Source organism: Blastomyces dermatitidis (assembly GCF_000003525.1).
Source record: "Blastomyces dermatitidis ER-3 genomic scaffold supercont1.15, whole genome shotgun sequence".
In the NCBI taxonomy this organism is placed as follows: domain Eukaryota; kingdom Fungi; phylum Ascomycota; class Eurotiomycetes; order Onygenales; family Ajellomycetaceae; genus Blastomyces; species Blastomyces dermatitidis.
In genome coordinates this window covers 75,071-95,975 of record NW_025544788.1, presented here as the reverse complement: position 1 = coordinate 95,975, position 20,905 = coordinate 75,071, and the positions used below count along the sequence as shown (strand labels likewise).

The 20,905-nt window shown below is 31.9% G+C and overlaps 1 protein-coding gene across 1 annotated transcript; it reads left to right on the top strand.

Annotated features, from left to right (window-relative positions):
- Positions 1-2,690: 2,690 nt before the first annotated feature.
- On the top strand, positions 2,691-3,462 carry BDCG_17965 (uncharacterized protein; the record flags this gene model as incomplete). Its single annotated transcript, XM_045427005.1, has 2 exons — positions 2,691-2,843; positions 3,175-3,462. The coding sequence occupies 2 exons, from the start codon at positions 2,691-2,693 to the stop codon at positions 3,460-3,462; spliced, it is 441 nt and encodes a 146-aa protein (XP_045282904.1).
- Positions 3,463-20,905: the final 17,443 nt, after the last annotated feature.

Below are 20,905 nucleotides of genomic sequence, written 5' to 3'. Positions count from 1 at the left end.
AGACATTTACTCACTAGAAAATGTCAGAATAAGTCCTCTATTGTCCTTCAAGAATAATACTCTCATGCACTCACTGTTGCAATTGAGAGGGAGAAAAGAAAAATGTTTTACAGAGAGAAAGAATCTTTTTAAAAAATCCTGCTACTACTGTTAACTTTGTCTCTAAAAACACATCACTTTGTAGGAAATTTCATATATAGAATGAAATATATTAAGAGATCTGTAAGTCTCTTGTTAACTATATTTTTCACATTTCAAATTGATATATAAGAAACTCACTTATCACATGTTTAATTTAAATGAAGATGAGAAAAGAAAGATTTACACAGTCAGCAGAAAAACTCATCTATTTCTTTATATCACATGCAGTATATATGCTGTCAATTAGTTAACAACTGTTGCTATACAACAAAGATACTTTCTAATTCAGTAATCTTGAGAGTATAGAGACTATACTCTTAAAGAGAAGAGCATTGTTATACTCTTAGCTGTGTCAAGACTCTGCTGCAGTTTCACACAGCTCATTGCTTTCATACAGATAATTTCATTCATTTCACAGACTGTCTGAACTGGTTTTCAATCACTCTATGACATCATTTGAATATATCATAGAAAGATTCAATTGATGAATATGAAAACCCTGCTTCTATATGAGATCAGCAGACTACTTTTCCTTGATAGTGAGATGCTGCTGAGGTATCACTTCAGCTATTCTCACTCATGAAATAGAAGAAGATATTCACTCATTGTCTATATAGAATAGCTAGATGCTGGCTTCTTATAAAAGAAGTCAGTGATTTATTTTACTCTGACTGAAATATATACAAGAGTTACTAGACTGACCGTGTGACCGTGTCTGGGACCAGGACCAAACTTTACAGTTGTCATGTTGCCTAAAAGCATTACTCCTGGTCATGGTTTGTGTTCATCACATTGATCCCAAATCCTGTTATTTCAAATATTAAAGGTCTCAGATTCACTTTTCAAATAAAAATCTAGTCTCAGATAAAGAATATGTTTGAATTCTTAGTCACATTTTCATTCTGATCTCATTATTGAAAATGACATCAAATGAGACCATGAAATCATTTCTCACTTACATAATATCATAACATAGTGCTTATTTGTTGAAAATTCAACAGAGAGTATTACTAAATATTGTTACTTTTCTGAACACAGATCATAATCAATATCATTTTAATTAAAAAAAAAATGTACAATATAAAAAATAATAAAAAAAACAAACAACAAAATAACAAGAAAAAATCACAATAAAAAAAAAAAAAAAAAAAAAAAAAAAGAGAAAGAAAAAAAGAAGAGAAAGAAAAAAAGAGACAGAAAGAGAAAGAAAAATAAAAAAAAAAAAAGAAAAGGAAAAGAAAAAAATAAAAAATAAAAACAAAAAAAAATCAAGATCACAGAGCTGCAGTACTCTTAAAATACTCACTTCTCAGAGTCTTTGTAATGTTCATTATCAACTGTGTATCTCTCACAGTGAGAGTAACACAGTCATGATGAGTCATTGTCTTAACATTATCTAACAAATAATCAGTATATATCTATATAAATGTGAATAATTAGAAAACATACACTTAAAAAGTGTGATCAGAGTGAACTCTGCTGTCACTTGAATAACATCAAGAACAGAATGCTGAAATTGATGATTTCTCTCATTGATTTCATGGACAAGGCGTGTGAAGGTGGTCTTGAGGAATATAAGATTCTCAGACTTCTGGTAGAAACAGATCTCATGAAGAGACTCTATTTTCATCATATCAGAGACTGAGTATTACTAAAAAGTGTTACTTCAATACACATGCACTTACTGCAGCAATTCACCCTCTGCACACATGGCTGAGAGTTGCGACTTTCTCACGCTGCATGGCTCTCCCTGGGATGCTGCTGCCAGTTTGCAACCCATGCAGTCTCTCAGTTCAGCACATGCTGTGCATATGCAGCCCTGCGTGCTGAGGCCGTGTTGGCCATTATGGCCTGGCGTGGTACTCGCTTTTCACAGGCCATGTTTTGTTTGATTGAGGGGGGGGGAGGGGACGCGACTGCTGTTTTATTTGAGAGGGGATGAGTAATTGAATCTGTAGAAGATAATTTGGTTTCTTCTGCATTTGAAATTTGATTAGTCTATACTCTTCAATTTGAGAGTTTCTGAGAGTGTTTTAATAGTTTTTATACCAGCTTGGAATTAGTGATTGATTGAAGAAGAGAAAAGAGAGAAGAAAGAAATGAGAATAACTTATCTTTATGATATGAAAACAGAGAATTGCTGTAATTATTTATTCTAGTAACAAAGATCTGTTTTCTGCATGTATCTCTGATACAGATTATATGATAACTGTATACAAAGAATATCAACAGTGCATGCATTGAATGAAGATGATATTGCTATACAACACTGTAGCTGTTTCTGTACATTGCTGAAAGCTGTTAATATTTTCTTTGAGTCTCTTTATATTTGATAAGTCAGTAATATATTTCAATGCACTTCTTCTTTCATTATCATCATCATTATCATCATCATCATCATCATCATCATCATCATCATCATCACTATCATTATTATCATTACTATCATCATCATCACCATCATCATCATCATCATTATCATCATCATCATATCATTTCTGGCTGCCTCTCCTGCCTTCATCTCTCTTCAATACTCACTGAAACCAATCATGTTATCTCTCTTCAAATATTCTGCGGTCCTGCAGACCACCAAGGCGTGTGAGCGCTGTCACAGATTGAAGAGAGAGAAGAAGAAGATGTTCAAGCAAGGAGAGACAGATCACAAGACACATTATGATGCCTTGAAGAGACTCTGCAAGAGAGTAGAATGATAATGATTTTAAGTAATACTTCTGATAGATTTAGACTGAACTAAGTATAGGAATAATGTGAATGACACTGTCTGTGAGAGATTGAAGAAGAAGACAGTGAAGAGCCTCATGCAGCAGCAGTGAGATCAGAAGAAGTCCTGAGAATGATTTGAAGCCAAGGTGAAGAGAGAGAGAGAGAAGAAGAGTGTTGCTGCAAATAAGCAGCAGCAGAAGAAGATTGAGAGAATATTGAAGTGAGAGACAAAGAAGTCAAAACTGATAAGTTTTTTATTTATTGAGAGATAACAATTTTTGATAATGCTTCTGTTCTCTAATTGATTAGCAGGAGCTGGCAGAGAAGGAGGGAATTGAGGCCTTGTTCAGGTCTCAAATGCACTCCATGATTCAGGACATTGAGAAGGCAGCCCTGCTCTCTGAGCATGCCAATCTGCTTGCTGCTGGGGTGGAACCCGAGGCAGTAGACCAGGAAATGCGGGATTTTGAGATGCAGGTTGACCTGGCTGAGGAAGAGCAGCAGGAACCCTCCTCTGAGAAGGCAGTGAAGAGAGATTTTGAGATGATTATCATCTCAGATGAGGAGAAGAAGAAGGAGAAGAAGAATGAGAAGTGAATTATGAAGAATGATAAGAAGAATGAGAAAGAGAAGAAAGATGATGAGTAGAAAAAGTTTTTTTCTTTTTATATTAGTTAGTTGTAAGTTCATAATTATTAATAATTGAAATTAATTTTGAGTTTTTAAAAATTATTGTACAAGTTGTAATCAAGTCAGGAACAATATATATATATATATATATATTTAACTATCATGATTCACAAATCACTATAATGTATAAGTATCAACATTTTTTCAACATTGATATTCACAATATTAATATATTTTTAATGATATCATCTGATAATGCAATTTAGTAATGCTCTCTTTCACAATATTAATATATTTCAAGAAATATGACAGAGATTAATCAAGATTATTTGTTTACTTTTATACATTGATGATATTCAATCTGAGTTAGTACTAAAATTATAACTAAGCTAAGAAACAAGATTATTTTCTCTTATATTAATTCTTCTTACACACATCAGTGATCAGTTATTGAAAATAAATTATCATCTTTCTTAAATTATTATCATGTCTTCTGAATTCACTTCTTTCACTTCTTTTACTTCTATTGAAGATTCACAAACTCTTCAAGAAATCACTGTGAATCACAAAGTCTATGTTGTTTACAATTCAACACAGAATGCTCTCTTTCAATCATGATAAATGATCACTTCATTCTTCACATCTGATTCCAGGTCACAAAATTTATGAAAAACTCAACACAAACATTGAGATGAACTATGGAATAATTATCAACAGATTGCATTGCAGATTACTGAAGAGTCATCTCTCTGCTACAATCACTGCAACTTCATTCAGAAACATTCATCATGAACTGGTCATGACTCTGAAGAAATTTTCTGACATCTGAAGTCATCAGAATGCAGACAATAAAAGAAAAATAATCAGAAAATTACTACTGGGCTGGTAAGTTGCTCTACCAGATAACAATTTTTGATAACACTAACTTTCTAATTTGAAGAAAATCATGTGAAAATGACCTTATATCAGTACTCTGATTTCACAACTCTCATCTGATAACTTCTGTGAACAATTACTTCGCATGTGTATATCTCTGAATCTTTCTCTTTGATCAATTGAAAACCCTGAATTCTGAACACTTCTTCAAATGCTTAATTCAAATCTTCATATTTCACATTGATTCTGTCTTCAGTTCAACCTCAAGACACACTACAAAGTCAATATGCAACATCTAGAATCAGAGTTGAAGAATCATTGAAGAGTGTCTCTCACAGTGAATGCATGAACTAGTACAAACAATCTTGCATTTATGAGAGTTACATGTTATTACATTGATGAGAACTGAACTTATCAAGAGACATTAATTGAATTTAAATCATTGATCAGTAGTCATACTGGGAATTATATGACAGAGGTATTAATGACTGTGATTAAAAATGACTATTGAGATATTAGTCCCAGTCTTCTTACAATTACAACTGACAATGCTGCGAATAACTACACTATGATGAAGAGCTTGGAGCAAAAATTGGCTTTGCATTCATGAAATGATAAACAAGGTCATATCCCCTGCATTGCTCATGTGGTTCAACTTGTGATGTAAACACTGGTAAAGAATCTTAACATCAAGGTGAAGAATAATGAGATGGCTGGTTCTTGGGATGAGAATGAGATGAAAGTAATTACTCAAGTAACTTTTGCATTCACTTTGTAAAAGATAATGTTTTTTGATAACACTTTTTGATATTGCTTTTTGATAACACTTTTTGATAACACTACTGTTAATTTTGAATAGATTGACTAATAATTTAAATATCATAGATTTAAAACATTGCTAATGCAATTTGTACCTCTTCTAAACAACAACAACAATTCCATGATATTCAACAAACAAACAAATCAGTCACACCACTGAATATGATACAGAATGTTAGAACACAGTGAAGTTCAACATATGAGATGACTGTTCAGGCTCTTCAATTGTATCAGATGATTGATCATTGAGTGTAACACTCTGATCAGAAAAAGATCCAGATATTGAAACTTTCTGATATGAAGTGAACTCAGTTGAAATATGTGATTGATTTACTGTTTCAGTTTTATAAGATAATAAAGACAGTCTTAATCACTCATACACCAATGCTGCAGTCAGCCTGGTGAGTGTATAACAGTTTATTTACTCATCTTGAGAAGCAGTTGAATCACTCAAAAAGAAATTCAGTCTGAGATGATGCTATAGCACAGGCTATTGTTGCTGTAAGGAATAAACTGGCATATTACTACAGCAAAACAGAACAATCTTTTGCAGAGTACTATGCTGTAGCAGCTCTACTAGATCCCTTCTGTCAAGTTAACATCTACACTTCTCAAGATTGAACAGAGAAGAAATGAGACTCATATGTCAAATTAGCCTGAGACTACTACAATGCCAACTATCAGAGATTTGAATGAGCAGATGTTTGAGATGTGAAGACAGTGAAATACAATTCCCTAGTAAGTAACAATCTTTGATAACACTCCATATCACATAGAACTATAATACTAACTTTGAAACAGGACTTGCATACATTGATTGCAACCGAAAATCAGGCAAAACTACATGCTTGTAAAACTGAATTTGACTGCTATCTTCAAGATGATCCGACAAATTTACACGCCAAATCAATTCTAGAGTTATGAAAAATTATTGAGAGTACATATTCAACTGTTGCACTGATGACATGTGATATTCTGACAATTCCATTGGCAGAGGTGAGAATGAAGTGAAAGTTCAACTCAAGTTGAGATATTTGTCACTATTGCTGGGGACAATTACAAGAAGAAACAATCAAGAAACTCATGATTGTAAAACATGGAATTATCAGACAGTTTAATACCTCTGATCACAGTATATCAGAGAAGTGTAGTTTTCATGAGAAAGTGAAGAATAAACTTGCACAAGAATGTATTTAGTTGTTTCATGAGCATTATCAATAATCATTACCAAATTCTGATTATATAAGCAATCACTGAATGAACTGAATGAGACTGATTTTGACCTTCAGTCCCAGTCTCATTCTGATTTTGAAAGAATGATCATCTTTCACAGTTTATCCTGGAAAATTACTCCCATTTCACTGTTCTTGAATTAAATCTGGTCATTTTTCACACCATTTCTCTCAGAAATGGTCCATTTTCAGATTTTTTTGAGGCTTGGTCCTGGTGGGACTCACGCCAAGAAATGTATGAGACCAGACCAAATGGGACCAAATGTGAAATTCATGGTCCCGGCGGCCAGTCTATCTGTAGATATATTTGTCAGAAGAGAAGTTAACTTTGAAAAGATATTTTCTTAATTTCTTTTCTTCTTCAGCTTCTTATAATCACTGATATAGTAATTATCAGCTTCACAGTTGAAATAGAGATCTTTATCAAATCTTTTTTAATATTTCTTTACAGTGAGTGAAGAATTAGAATACTTGAAATTCTTCTTTACTTTCTTCATACTGAAGTCATCATAATGCTGTTTAGATTCTATTATTAATTACTTAGAAGAGATCTTATTAATCTTTTTCTCAGAGAATTAATTATTTAAATAGATCTAAGAAGTCAGATTAACAAGCTCAGTGTGATTAATTAATAAACTCTGATATTGTGATATCATTATCTGCATCTTATAAGTCAGCTTTATAAGATAAAGCTGTGTTTTTAATTAATTCAAATCATCAGTTAATTTCTCTTAATATTCTTCAAATCTTGTATTGAAATTGAAAGAATTCTTATTATTTTATTAATATAATAAGTTAAATCACTGTACTGCTGTGAAGTTATAATTACAGTGATCTTTAATTTAATTCAGTAGAAAGTTCTTGAATTCTTCTTAAGTTATAATAGTATTAATATACTCAAGCTCTCTCTTCTTGATAACTCAAGTAGTTGCAGAGATATCTTCAAGAAGATTGACAGTGTATATTACTTATATCTTATAAGTATTATACTGACTCAGATTAAGGTGAAATTTTCATTCAAGAATACAGATAAAGCTGTGAAATTCAGATAAGATATTTCTCTTATATCTTAGAAAATCTTCAATCTTAATCTCTCTATCTTTATGATAGATATAGATGTGTAGAGACTGCAGCAGTAATAAAGCAGTTGAAGAGCTTATATCAAAATATACAGTGAGTTCAGAAATCTTGAATTTCTGTCAGAGTAGAGATGTATACACTTTAGAAAATGATATAGTGTTTTCTTCAGAGAGTGAGATCAGATTGATTTCAGTGTGAGTGTATAAGATTATATCAGTCTGTTAGAGCTTGACTGATTTAAACATGTAATCAGATCAAGTGATTTGAATTATAATGTAATAAAACTGAAGCAGTAACTAGTTAGTAATATTATATAGAGATAGTTATTTAAGAAGTTATATAAGTGAGCTTGACTATCTTACTTAAATAGTAAGCTTGTAGACTACAGAGTTATTACAAGAATATCACTGATATGATACTTAGCATACTAAGAAGATTGTATAAAACACACAGTAACTCTTGTATCTATTTTAGTAGAAGAAAAACAAATTACTGACTTCTTTGATGAAGAGTCAGTATCTAGCTATTCTATATAGATAATGAGTGAATACTCTTCTCTCATTTCATGAGTGAGAATAGCTGAAGTAATATCTCAGCAGTGTCTCATTATCAAGAAAGAGTAATCTGCTGATCTTGTATAAAAGCAGAGTTCTCATATTTATTAATCAGATCTTTCTATAATATATCTGAATGATATTATAGAGTGATTACAAACTAGTTCAGATGAGATGAAATCATTCACATAAAAGTGATGAACCGTGTGAAACTGCAACGGAGTCTTGACGCGGCTGGAAGCGTGATAATAGAAGTCTGATTATCTATTCTCTATTAAGATATACTCAATTGCAGTATTTTCTATTACAATTGACTTATTTATTTCTATATAATAAGAATATTATATACTTCTTTCACTATATCTGATTATAAGATTAAGTATTTTCATTTCACTCTTAACTCAGATATAAGATCATGAATAAAGATCTATAAATAGAAAAATGTTGAAAGCTCTTTATTCAATACAGAATAGTGTAAACTGAAGTGTGTGAAGTATAATATAAGATTACTTACTTATTTACACTTAGTAAAGTATTTATAACACTTATCTTATACATTCACTTTCTCAAAGTTATGTAAGATTTATCTTTTTATCAGTTATTTATAATAACTTTGCTTTTCTGTATAGAAACATAACAGATCTTAAGACTTGTTAAAATTCTAAGACTTGTTAAAATTCTGTTAACTGTCTGTCTATGAGTTCACATTCAATTTAATAATATAATTATATCTGACTTAGTCAGCTGATTACAGTATCATTTTTTCAGTTGTTATTAAAGCTTGATAATTTCAGCAGATCTTCTGACTTGATATATTTCATATTTGAATTCTTATTCTGTGTAGTAATCTCTGATAATGTATATACTTCTGAAGAGATTGTGAATAATTATAATAAGATCTTCAGATTCAGTGTGATTATCTATCTGTCACGCTCCCGGCCGCGCCAAGGCCCTATTGCGGTTCCACACGGCTCATCACTTTTATGTGAATGATTTCATCCCTCCCGCAGGCCGACTGAACCGGTTTCCAACTGCTCTATGACATCATTCAGATATATCATAGAAAGATCTGATTGATGAATATAAGAACCCCGCTTCTATACAAGGTCAGTAGATTACTCTTTCTTAGCAATGAGACACTGCTGAGGTATCACTTCAGCTATTCTCACTCATGAAATGAGAGAAGAGTATTCACTCATTGTCTATATAGAATAGCTAGATGCTGGCTCTTTATCAAAGAAGTCAGTGATTTGTTTCTTTTACTTCTATAAGAATATATACAAGAGTTACTGTGTGTCTCATACAATCTTCTTAGTATACTAAGTATTATATCTGTGATATTCTCATAATAACTCTGTAGCATATGAGCTCACTATTCAAGCAAGATAGTCAAGCTCATTTATATAACTTCTTAAACAACTACTTCTATATGTCACTGCTGACTAGTCACTAGACTGACCGTGTGACCGTGTCTGGGACCAGGACCAGATTTTTTGATAGTCCCATTACCAATTCGACTGATCCCATTACACGGTTTTAACATTAGATAGTAGTCCCATACTGTCCCAGTGGGACTTACTGTCTACTCTTGTCACATTTTCCAAATGAGACCATGATTTCCACTTCTCAATTTAAATTATTTTTATTGCTTTAAATGACTTTAAATCTCATTTGAGCGTTACCAAAAAGCGTTACTTTTTAAAAAATTAAAAATAGGCTAAAAAAAACCTTAAAATGTCTAAAAATAGTAACTTTATGCCAAGAATGGGACTAAATGGGACCAAATGGGACCACTTTCTCATTTTTTTCAAGTCATGGTTCCATTTTAAAATCTGATATATAGTCACTTTGCATGTTTTTTTGATAGCCAGTCCCAGCGGGATTCACGCCAAGAAATGTATGGGACCAGATCAAATGGGACCAAATGTGAAATTCATGGTCCCGGCGGCCAGTCTACTAGTCACTGCTTTGATTTCACTATATTACAATTCAAATTGCTTAATCTGATTACAAGTTTGAATCAGTTGAGCTCTAACAGACTGATATGACCTTATGCACTTATACTGAGACTGATCTGATCTCACTCTCTGAGAGAAATACTACATCATTTTCTAGAGTGTGTACATCTCTATCTCAGCAGAAATTCAAGATTTCTGAACCTGCTGTGCATTTTAACATGAGCTCTTCAACTGCTCTATCACTGCCACAGCCTCTACACACCTACATCTATTATAAAGATAGAGAGATTAAGATCAGAGATTCACTGAGATATAAGAGAAACATCTTGTCTGAATTTCACAGCTTTATTCATACTCTTGAACAGAAATTCTGCCTTAATCTGAGTCAGTATAATACTCATGAGATATGAGTAATATACACTGTTAACCTTCTTGAAGGCATCTCTGTGACTACTTGAGTCACTAAGAAGAGAGAGCTTGAGTATATCAATACTGTCATGACTTGAGAAGAATTTAAGAACTTTCTACTGAATTAAATTGAAGATCACTGTAACTGCAGCTTCACAGCAGTGTAGTGATTCAACTCATTATATTAATGAGATGATGAAAATCCTTCTGATTTCAATATAAGATTCAAAGAATATTGAGAGGAATTAACTGATGATTTGAATGAATTAAGAATATAGCTTTATCTCATGAAGCTGACTCACAAGATGTGAATAATGATATTATAATATCAGAGTTCATTAATTAATCACACTGAGCTTGTCAATCTGACTTCTCAGATCTATTTGAATAATCAATTCTCTGAGAAAAAGATTAATAAGATCTCTTCTAAATAATTAATAATAAGATCTAAACAGTGCTGTGATGACTTCAGTATAAAAAAAGTAAAGAAGAATTTCAAGTATTCTGATTCTTCACTCACTGTGAAGAAATATTAAAAAAGATTTGACAAAGATCTCTATTTCAACTGTGAAGCTGATGAATACTATGTCAGTGATTGTAAGAAGCTGAAGAAGAGAAGAAACTGAGAAGATATCTTCTCAAAGTTAACTTCTCTTCTGACAAATGTATCTGTAGAAGATAATGAAGAGAAAGAAATAAAGAATTGATAATTCTCACATCTCTGAGTTCATATTATGATTATAATATATACTCTGAATGAGAAGATATCAGTGAGATATCTACTCAACTTCAGAGTGAATACTAACTTCATATTCTATTTCTTTTCTTTGATGAAGAGTTGAAAGAAGATAGATCTATCAGATTATATGAAATTTACTGATGAAATGAAATATCACTATTTTGACATAATTTAAGCAAAGTGTATGATCACAGACTTAGAAGAAATCTTTAAGAAGAGTAGTCTGCTTCTTCACACAGTCAATATCATAGATGAGAATGTTATTCTAAATCTTCTATAATTGAGAGAAAACAATTCTCTCATTGACTAAGTCACTCAGATATGATAGTACTGTCTCACTGATGAACAGACAGTAATAGAGAAATCTGAAGAGTTTCATCAGAAGAATCATGAGAAAAAGATTGAGTCAATATACTGTGTAGCAGATAATTAAGACTTGAGAATAGATGAAGAAGTCATCACTCTTACTGTAAGATTAGCAGCAGTATCTGTTATTAAAGATGAATATATACAATGTCTCTTTACAGATTTTAAGAATGTCTTTTTGAAAAGAGAAGCAGCAGAGTTTCCTGATATCAAGATACAATATAAGATTTATCTTGAAGATAGTGTAACAGCACTGTACAGATCTCTTTATAACTTATCTATAAAGAAGTTGAATGTTCTGCACAAATATCTTGAAGAAGCATAATCAAAGAACTGAATATATTTATTAAAGAGTTCAGCAGGGACATCTATACTCTTTATACTCAAGAAGAATAATAGACTATGTCTATATATAGACTACAGAGGTCTCAATAAGATGATGATTAAGAATTGCTATTCATTACTGTTAATTGATGAGATAATTAATCAATTATCTGAAGTAAAGATATTCTTAAAGATTAATATACAGAATGTCTATCATAGAATCAGAGTTAATGAAGATGATATTTGAAAAACAGCTTTTTATACCAAGTATAGCAATTTTGAATATCTTGTTTTATCTTTTAATCTTTATAACACTTCAGCCATCTTTCAGACCTATATAAATGAGACACTGTGAGGCCTTGTTGATATCTTCTGCATAGTATACCTGGATAACATTTTAATCTTCTCAAAATCAGAGAAAGAACATGATATTCATGTTTAAGAAGTGTTAAGTCACTTGAGACAGTATCAACTCTATATAAACACTGAAAAATACTTGTTCTACATGCAGGAGATTGATTTCTTAGATTATATTATTGAGATGAATAGCATTTTAATGAACAGAAGTCAGGTCTTCATTATTGAGAACTGGCCAGCACTGCAGATGTACTGTGAGATGCAGATATTTCTAGAATTTGCAAATTTCTACAGATAATTCATCTATGCATATTCATGAATTACTGTCTCTCTTACAGATCTGTTGAAGAGAAGTATGAAAGACAGAAAAATAGAATCATTTATCCTCACTCAAGATATCATGCAGATATTTGTGAAATTGAAATAAGCTTTTACAGATGTTATGATACTGAATTATTTTAACCCTGACTTACTCAGTCAGTGTGAGACTGATATATCTGAGAATGAGATCTGTGAAATCTTTTCACAGTTGATACTGAAGATCTTTCAATGTTAAAAGAATCAGAGAATAATCACTTCTGAAGAAATAGATAATGAATTGTCTGTAAGAGAAGACTTTTTCATAAAGTCTATAAGATACTGTGAATAAAGATCAGTGATCTTCTTCTTCAAGAAGTTATTACTTATGCAGAGAAGATATAATACTCATAATCAGAAAATGTTAGTAATTGTTAAATTCTTTAAGATCTGGTAACATTATCTTCAGAGTAGTAAGTATTCAGTGTAAGTTCTCACTAATCATATAAATCTGTGTTACTTCTTGACAACAAAGAGCTTGACAGAATGTCAAGCCAGGTGAGTGAAGCTGCTTTCAGAGTATGATTTCTATATCTGATATTATTCAGATTAACTTAACTCTGCTGACATGCTGTCTAGATGATCTGATTATAATATTATTGATGTGAAGAAGAATTCTATAAAAGAATCTCTGTCATCACTGCAGAAGAAGCTGGCTGCAGAGAATTGAAGTTCTCTAAAGCTCAGAAATGATGCTGAAGAGACAGCTGTGTGACTCAGTATAGAAGATGAAAGAGAACCTGAATCTCTGCAGAGAACTGACACTGAAGATTATGAGCTTCTTGTATTATATCTTACAATCATTGAATTGATAAAGAATGAAACAGTCTATAGTCTTTCAATCTGACTACTTTTGAAATTTATTGATGAGTTATAGAAGAGAGATGTCTCTACTACAGCTTAAATTCAAAAGTTGAAGAAGAAAGAATCTGATTTAAACTTGAAAGAAACAGACTCTGAGCAGAGCAGTGCTGCTAAGAAATCAAGTCACTGATAACTAGAAGAATATGAACTTCTACTGCTGAATAATTCAGTCTTTGTCCCTCATAGCAGAACAGTGTATCAGAAGTTATTGAGAATTCATCATAATAATTCTCATGCAGAGCACTTCAGGTTAGAGAAGACTGAAAAGCTTCTAAAATATAAATATACTTAAGACAAGCTTCAGACAGATGTCAAAGAGTATATTAAAACTTGCAATATCTGTCAAAGAATAAAGATCTCATGATATAAGTAATACAGTAAGTTGATGTCATTGTCTGTTTCAAAGAGCTTATAACAGAATCTATCAATGAATTTCATAGTTGATCTGCTGAAGTCAACAAGAGTCAAAGAATATGACTCAATTTTAATCATTGTTAATCACTTCATGAAGATAATCAGATATATCTCTACTTATAAAAAGATTAAAGCCTCTGAATTAACTGATCTGTTTTTAGATATCATTATTTGTGATCACAGTGCTCTGAAATCATTGATAACAGATTGAGAATCTCTCTTCATCAGCAAATACTGATTAGCTTTTTACTATCATCTTATGATAAGATATCTTCTCAGTATCACATTTCATCTGCAGACTGATAATTAGACTGAATACTAGAATCAGATACTAGAACAGTATCTTTAAGTATTCTATTTATATTATCAGAATAATTGACTCAAACATCTTCTAATCACTGAATTTGTATATAATAATGTAAAGAATGCAATCTTAAAGATATCTTCTTTCTATACTTATTATGAATATAATTCTTTGTTATTCAGTGATATCACAGACAATGTTTCAAAGAGAGAGATAGATAGTCAGAATGTTAAACAGATACAGAGAATGAAGTATTTCTCAGTATCAGAAGTAAAAGTGAGATTGAAACTTTTGAATAAAATTTATAAGAAGACAGTGAAAAGTATTCATTATACTTAGAAGCAGTAGATAAAATACTATAATTAAAAACATCTTCTGATGAAGTTCTTAATAGAGAATTAAGTGCTACTTTCAGCAAAGAATATCAAGATAATAAGACTATGTAAGAAGCTCAGTGAGTGATGACTAGAATCTTTCTCAGTAATAAGAGTGATAAGTAAGTAGATATATAAGTTAAAATTATTCACAGAATTGAAATCAATTCATTCTATTTTTCACATTTTCTATTTGAAGCTCTATAAGTAATACTCTGAGACAGAGCTGTCTCAGCTGAATGATATTAAGATTGAGAGTGATACTGAATATCTTGTGAAGAAAATATTGAATAAGTGAACATATTATGATAAGCTTCAATATCTTGTTAAATAAGAAGATTATTTATTGTCAGAGAATTCATGAAAACTGCTTGAGCATTTGAAAAATACTGAGAAAGAGATTGCAATCTATAAGACAGCTAGTAGAGATCACTCTGTTATATATCAGAGATGTTGAGTAAGAAATACTACTTAAGACTTCTCATTTTTCTTAAAGAGTTTTTTAGAGATAATCTTATAGTGATGAGCTGATATCTTATAGACTCTGTAACACTCTTCTTCTATTTTCTCTTAAAGAGTTTTTAGAAGTTTAATAAGACTACACAAGTGTAATGTTTCTGAAGTGATTAAAAGAAAAGAAATATTTGAAATCAATAAAAAGATTAATATTATTGACTCATAAGCTGCTGCTATTCTAATGAGGCTGCAGCTCACTGAAAAAGTAAAAAGAGAAATCAGAGCTTACTTATTAATAATCACATTCTCATCAAACTTATTCTTCACTGTTGAAGTCTCTGACACTGACATCTTTATCTGCTGAGAAGTTAGCACTGCAGTATCACAGAGAAGCATGCTGCAGAAGAGTATGAGAGATACTGAAAGTATCAACTTATTAACTTACAAAGTATCTCAGTCATCTGCTTCAACTGAAGTGAGATTCTCTTCAATCAGCAATTAATCTCTGCAGTGCTTTCAGCATCAGCTGATCTCTTCTTGAGATCAGTCATTCTGAGGTGTTTTTTCATCTCAGAGATTCATGCTTTCACTTTCTTTTGCAGATAAGTAAGAAGAATCTCTTCAGTCTTAACAGAATCTGTCAATACTTGAAGCTCTGAGACTCTTACTCTGTACTGCTTAAACATCTGAGCTTCTTATCAGAGCTGATATAATGCCTTCTTGTAGAGTAGATGATACTTACAGAGAGATAGAAGTTATTGTTACAGATACAATGAAAACAACAGAAGTGAGAGAAGAGATGAATGCATAGAATTCTCCTCTTCTTCAGCTGCTTAGCACAGCACAGACAAGTAGTGATACTAGTCAGAGACTGCATCAGAGCCTTTTCACAGAGAGAAGATGAAGAAACTATAAAACTCTGCAGACTCAACTCAGCAGCATTCTGAGCAGGGCTTGAATGTGCTGCAGAAGAGAAACTATGAATTGAGCTTCTCAGAGTCACTGTCTCTGAAATCAAGCTCTCTCTGAGTTCCTCTCTGAATGATCACACAGGGTCATATATCACTGTATTAGCTGAGAGAGAGAGCAGCATCATAACAGTGATGAGAGAAGCAGGAAATGAAACAGACACAGATGCACTGATCAGCAGAAGAGATAACATCTCACTACAAGACACAGCAACTACTGCTGTGATCATGAGAGAAGCAGGAGAAGGTGTGACAATGAGAGTGATACTCTCACAGCTCATTGACACTGTCTTCACCTTCAATCTGACTTTCTTGACAGTTACAGAGACCGCCGCTGCACCATGAAGACATTTATTCACTAGAAAATGTCAGAATAAGCCCTCTACTGTTCTTCAAGAATGATACTCTCATACACTTACTATTGCAGATGAGAGAGAGGAAAGAAAAATGTATCACAGAGAGAGAAAATCTTTTTGAAAAATCCTATCACTACTGTTAGCTTTGTCTCTAAAAATACATCACTTTTGCAGAGAATTTCATATATAGAATAGAATATATTAAGAGATCTGTAAGTCACTTATTAATTATGTTTTTCATATTTTAAATTGATATATAAGGAACTCACTTATCACACATTTGATTTGAATGAAGATGAGAAAAGAAAGATCTACACAGTTAGCAGAAAAACTCATCTATTTCTTTATATCATACACAGTATATATACTGTTAATCAGTTGATAACTATTACTATATAATAAAGATAATTTCTAATCTGATAATCTTGAGAGTATAGAGACTATGCTCTTAAAGAGAAGAGTATTATCATACTCTCAGTTATATCAAGACTCTGTTATAGTTTCACATAGCTCATCACTTTCATGTGAATAATTTCATTTCTTCTGCAGACTGACTGAATCAGTTTTCAATCACTCTATGATATTATTCAGATATATCATAGAAAGATTCAATTGATAAATATAAGAATCTCACTTCTATACAAGATCAGCAGATTACTCTTTCTTAGCAATGAGATGCTGCTGAGATATCACTTCAGCTATTCTCACTTATAAAATGAGAGAAGAGTATCTGCTCATTATCTATATAGAATAGCTAGATACTGACTTCTTATCAAAGAAATCAGTGATTTGTTTCTTTTACTTCTACAGAAATATATACAAGAGTTACTGCATGTCTTATACAATCTTCTTAGTATACTAAGTATCATATCTGTGATATTCTCACAATAACTCTGTAGCATATGAGCTCACTATTCAAGTAAGATAGTCAAGCTCACTTATACAGCTTCTCAAACAACTACTTCTACATGTCACCGCTAACTAGTCACTGCTTCGGTTCCGTCACATTACACTATCTGTGTAAATATTTAATCTCTTACTACAGGTCTAAAACCTGATTTTCTCTATTTTTATTAATGATAATGATTGTATCAGTGAAGCTCTTCATAGTAAATACTTAATTCACAGTGAATATTAATTGTTACTTAGCTTCTGTCTCAGCCTGTCACTATGTATATAAGATCTTAATCTCATTTAGAATTCTTGTATATGTACAGAGTTTCACTTCTGATTTAATAGTCTTAGCTGCTTTTCTTACTGCTTTGAATAAACTCTCTGAGAGATTCTGTATATCTTTCAGTTCATATAGCAGGGAAGAGTGTTTATATTAACTAGAGAAGATATTCATTTCAGTGATTTCTTACTAATTATACAATGTTTATTATTATATTATTATATCATTATATAATTTCTGATTTTTATTTTCTGTTATTATTATATAACTCTGATAATAATTATCTCTCTTTTTATTCTTCTTTTAAGTAGAGAGCAGACTTCTTTGAATCTGATTTATTACTCTCATTCTCTTTTTCACATCTCTTCTATTCATATACATAGTATTTGCCTGAGTGTGAAGTTTTTTTCTTAATAAGTGAAACAGTATTAATCAGATGCTCTTCTGCTTATCACTCTTTATACACTATCTTTTAAAATGTTTTAGAATTACACTGATATAATAACTATGAATTACTTTGTAAACAGAATTATTACACTCTGAAGAAGTCTGCACTTCTCATCAGTTTTTAAACATACTATCAGATGTGATTCAAAGGTTTCTTAAGTTAGTGTACAATTACAGATATACACTGACTTCTTATATACAGTATACTAAATTAATTAATGACTGCTATAATCTCTTTATATTTATAAGCATGTTTGAAAGCAGCTGTGTTATTATTCAGCAGTTGTACATTCTTCCGAATCACAACTTAAAAAATAAGACTTTAAATAGATTAAATATAAACATTACTTATACTGAAGATAATATTAATTTTATCTTAAATTTCTAAAACTTAAACTATGAATCTGAAGTCTTTGATACTGAACTATTTATAATAATAAAAGCTTTCAAACTCATTGAAATAAAATCTTATAAAAGAGAAAATAATTTAAAAGAGATATAAATATTCTCTAATAATTAAACTGTTTTAAATAGACTTAGAAATAGTTAGATTTATAATAATTAAATAAATCTTAAACTGATTTTAAATTCTGTTTTAAAAATTTAAAAGAAAAGAATATTAAAACTAATAATTTATTTATACTGAGTTTTTACTTATATATAAATATTTATAATAATACATTGACTGATTCAGCTGTAAAAAAGAGTTTAGAATTAAATAGATTTATTTAAAAAACAGTTTTCTAATCTTTTATAAAGAGAAAGATAAAAGAATAGTATTTAAATAAATAAAATAAAAACTGATAAAAATAAAAGAATAGTATATATTATTCAAGATTTAAAATATAACTTAAGTAAAAATCTTATTTAATTAAATATAAAAAGAAAATATTCTCATCTATAATTTAGCTGAAACTAGAATATAATTATTTTAAATTCTATATATAAAAATTTAATAATAGATTTAATTTAATAGAATACTTATTCTATAATATAAATAAAAATTCTGAGTATATTATAATACACTATATATTATATAATAGTTTCAGAGTCAGATTAAAAGAGAAGTATAATTTAAATTAATTAAATATAAGATTCTTATTCTTAACTGAAATAGAAATTAAATACTTAATAAACTTTCTATCAGAAACTTAAACAGTTATAAGAAAATAACTAAATTCAGAAATATCTAAATATAAAGAGATAAAAATTAATTAAATATAATTTATTAAAATAGCTATATACTATCTTTTAATAATTTTATTTTATTATAGTCTTTTTTTACTTTATTTTTTCTTTTCTATTCTTTTCTTATCTATTTATTTAGTATATCTATCTTTAAGACTTTATTTTCTTTTCTTTTATTATAATATTTCTAAATAATTTCAAAGTATTAGAAGATATTAAAATACTGTAATTTATAAAAGAGTTTTTATATTCTGAGTTGAAATTTTCTGATTTTATATATCTGAAATTGATAAATATATAATAGTTAACTCTATAGATATTAGAAAAACTCTGAGAACTAAAAGTTCTCAGATAGATATCATAGTCTCTTTCTCACTGAGATTTTTTATAGATATGAAGAGTTTTTAGTGAGTATTACTGCAGTACTGAGCTTGATTCTATGAAATCACTCAGTAAAAGACTTCACAGATAATATCTTAGAGAGAAAGAGATATGTAAGACATCTCACTTCTCACAGATTCTTTTGTAGACTACTGAGGCAAAAGAGCTCGATCATCACCAGCGCACTGCTGGTAGAAGGGCCGATCAACCACAGAACCTCTAACACCCCCTCTCGGACCAGCTATCACAGAGTACAGTACTTCCCCTCAGTGGCTCCCTTCAGTGGCCTTCTCACAATGGCTCCTTTTAATAATGGACTGGACCACTCAGTCCTAGGGCTCAAAGGGACTTCTAGGGCACACTCCTGGGATGTCTCTTGGCACTGCTAAAATGTCCAGGGTATTTGTTAGGAATTTTTAAGTCCATTCTGGGATCAAACCCATGCATGTTGACCACAGCGGGGCTCACGCTCAACGGTCTCATAACCTGTAGGCTACTGGGGCAAAAGAGCTCGATCACCACCAGCGCACTGCTGGTAGAAGGGCCGACCAACCGCGGGACCCCCAACATCTTTATCTCTATTTCTATCTCTTATGTTATTCACCTTTGACCGTCGCCGCGTCGGGAAACGGCCTCCGATCCAGATACAGCCGCCCCCGATCGGGCCTAGCGTTAATTACAGCCCTCACTCCTTTTGCCCGCCTATAAATACCGCCATCCCCTCGCTGCTTCTGTCGTTTCGCTCGATCGTCCATTTTACTCTTTTTCTTCCCGCCGCCTCAGCCTACGCTCACCGTACGTGGTACACTGCCCACACTACCTTCCCGCCCAACCACCGCCGCGGCGTGCCTCAAAACAACATCTGCACGCTGTCCACCACTGGTTTGGTTTTCATCCTACATTAAATGTCCTCTGGTTGCTCTGATTTTCTTACTGCTATGTTAAGAATTTAGTTGGCTCTTGATGCCTTGACCATCGATCATTCTTACTACTTTGTTGATGTCTCCGCCGTCCGAATCGTACCGCTTCTGCCCCCATTCACCCTGGAATTCAGGTTTCATCAGGGTTTGCCAGGGTATGGCGCACTGTTGTACGACTTGCAGCTGTAGCCCTGCTTCCATTGGCTACATCGAGAGCAATCAAAACCCCTTTTCCGATCAGAGTGGCTATTGTCGCAGCGCAGGGATGGACAATTGAGGCTGCCTGGCAGAATCCGGGCGATGGCCCTGACTGCTGACGTGGCCTCTTCATTCGGATCGACTTTGAATCATGGGACGCGAATCTCTGGTCACGCTACCCCTTTTTAGCTGTCACAAGGGTGTAGCTGGAAGGCTTGCAGAGACTACCTGGCTAGCCCCTCACGCACATTGTCACGAGAACTTGCTCTTACCTTGTGATTCGCAAGCGAGCTTGC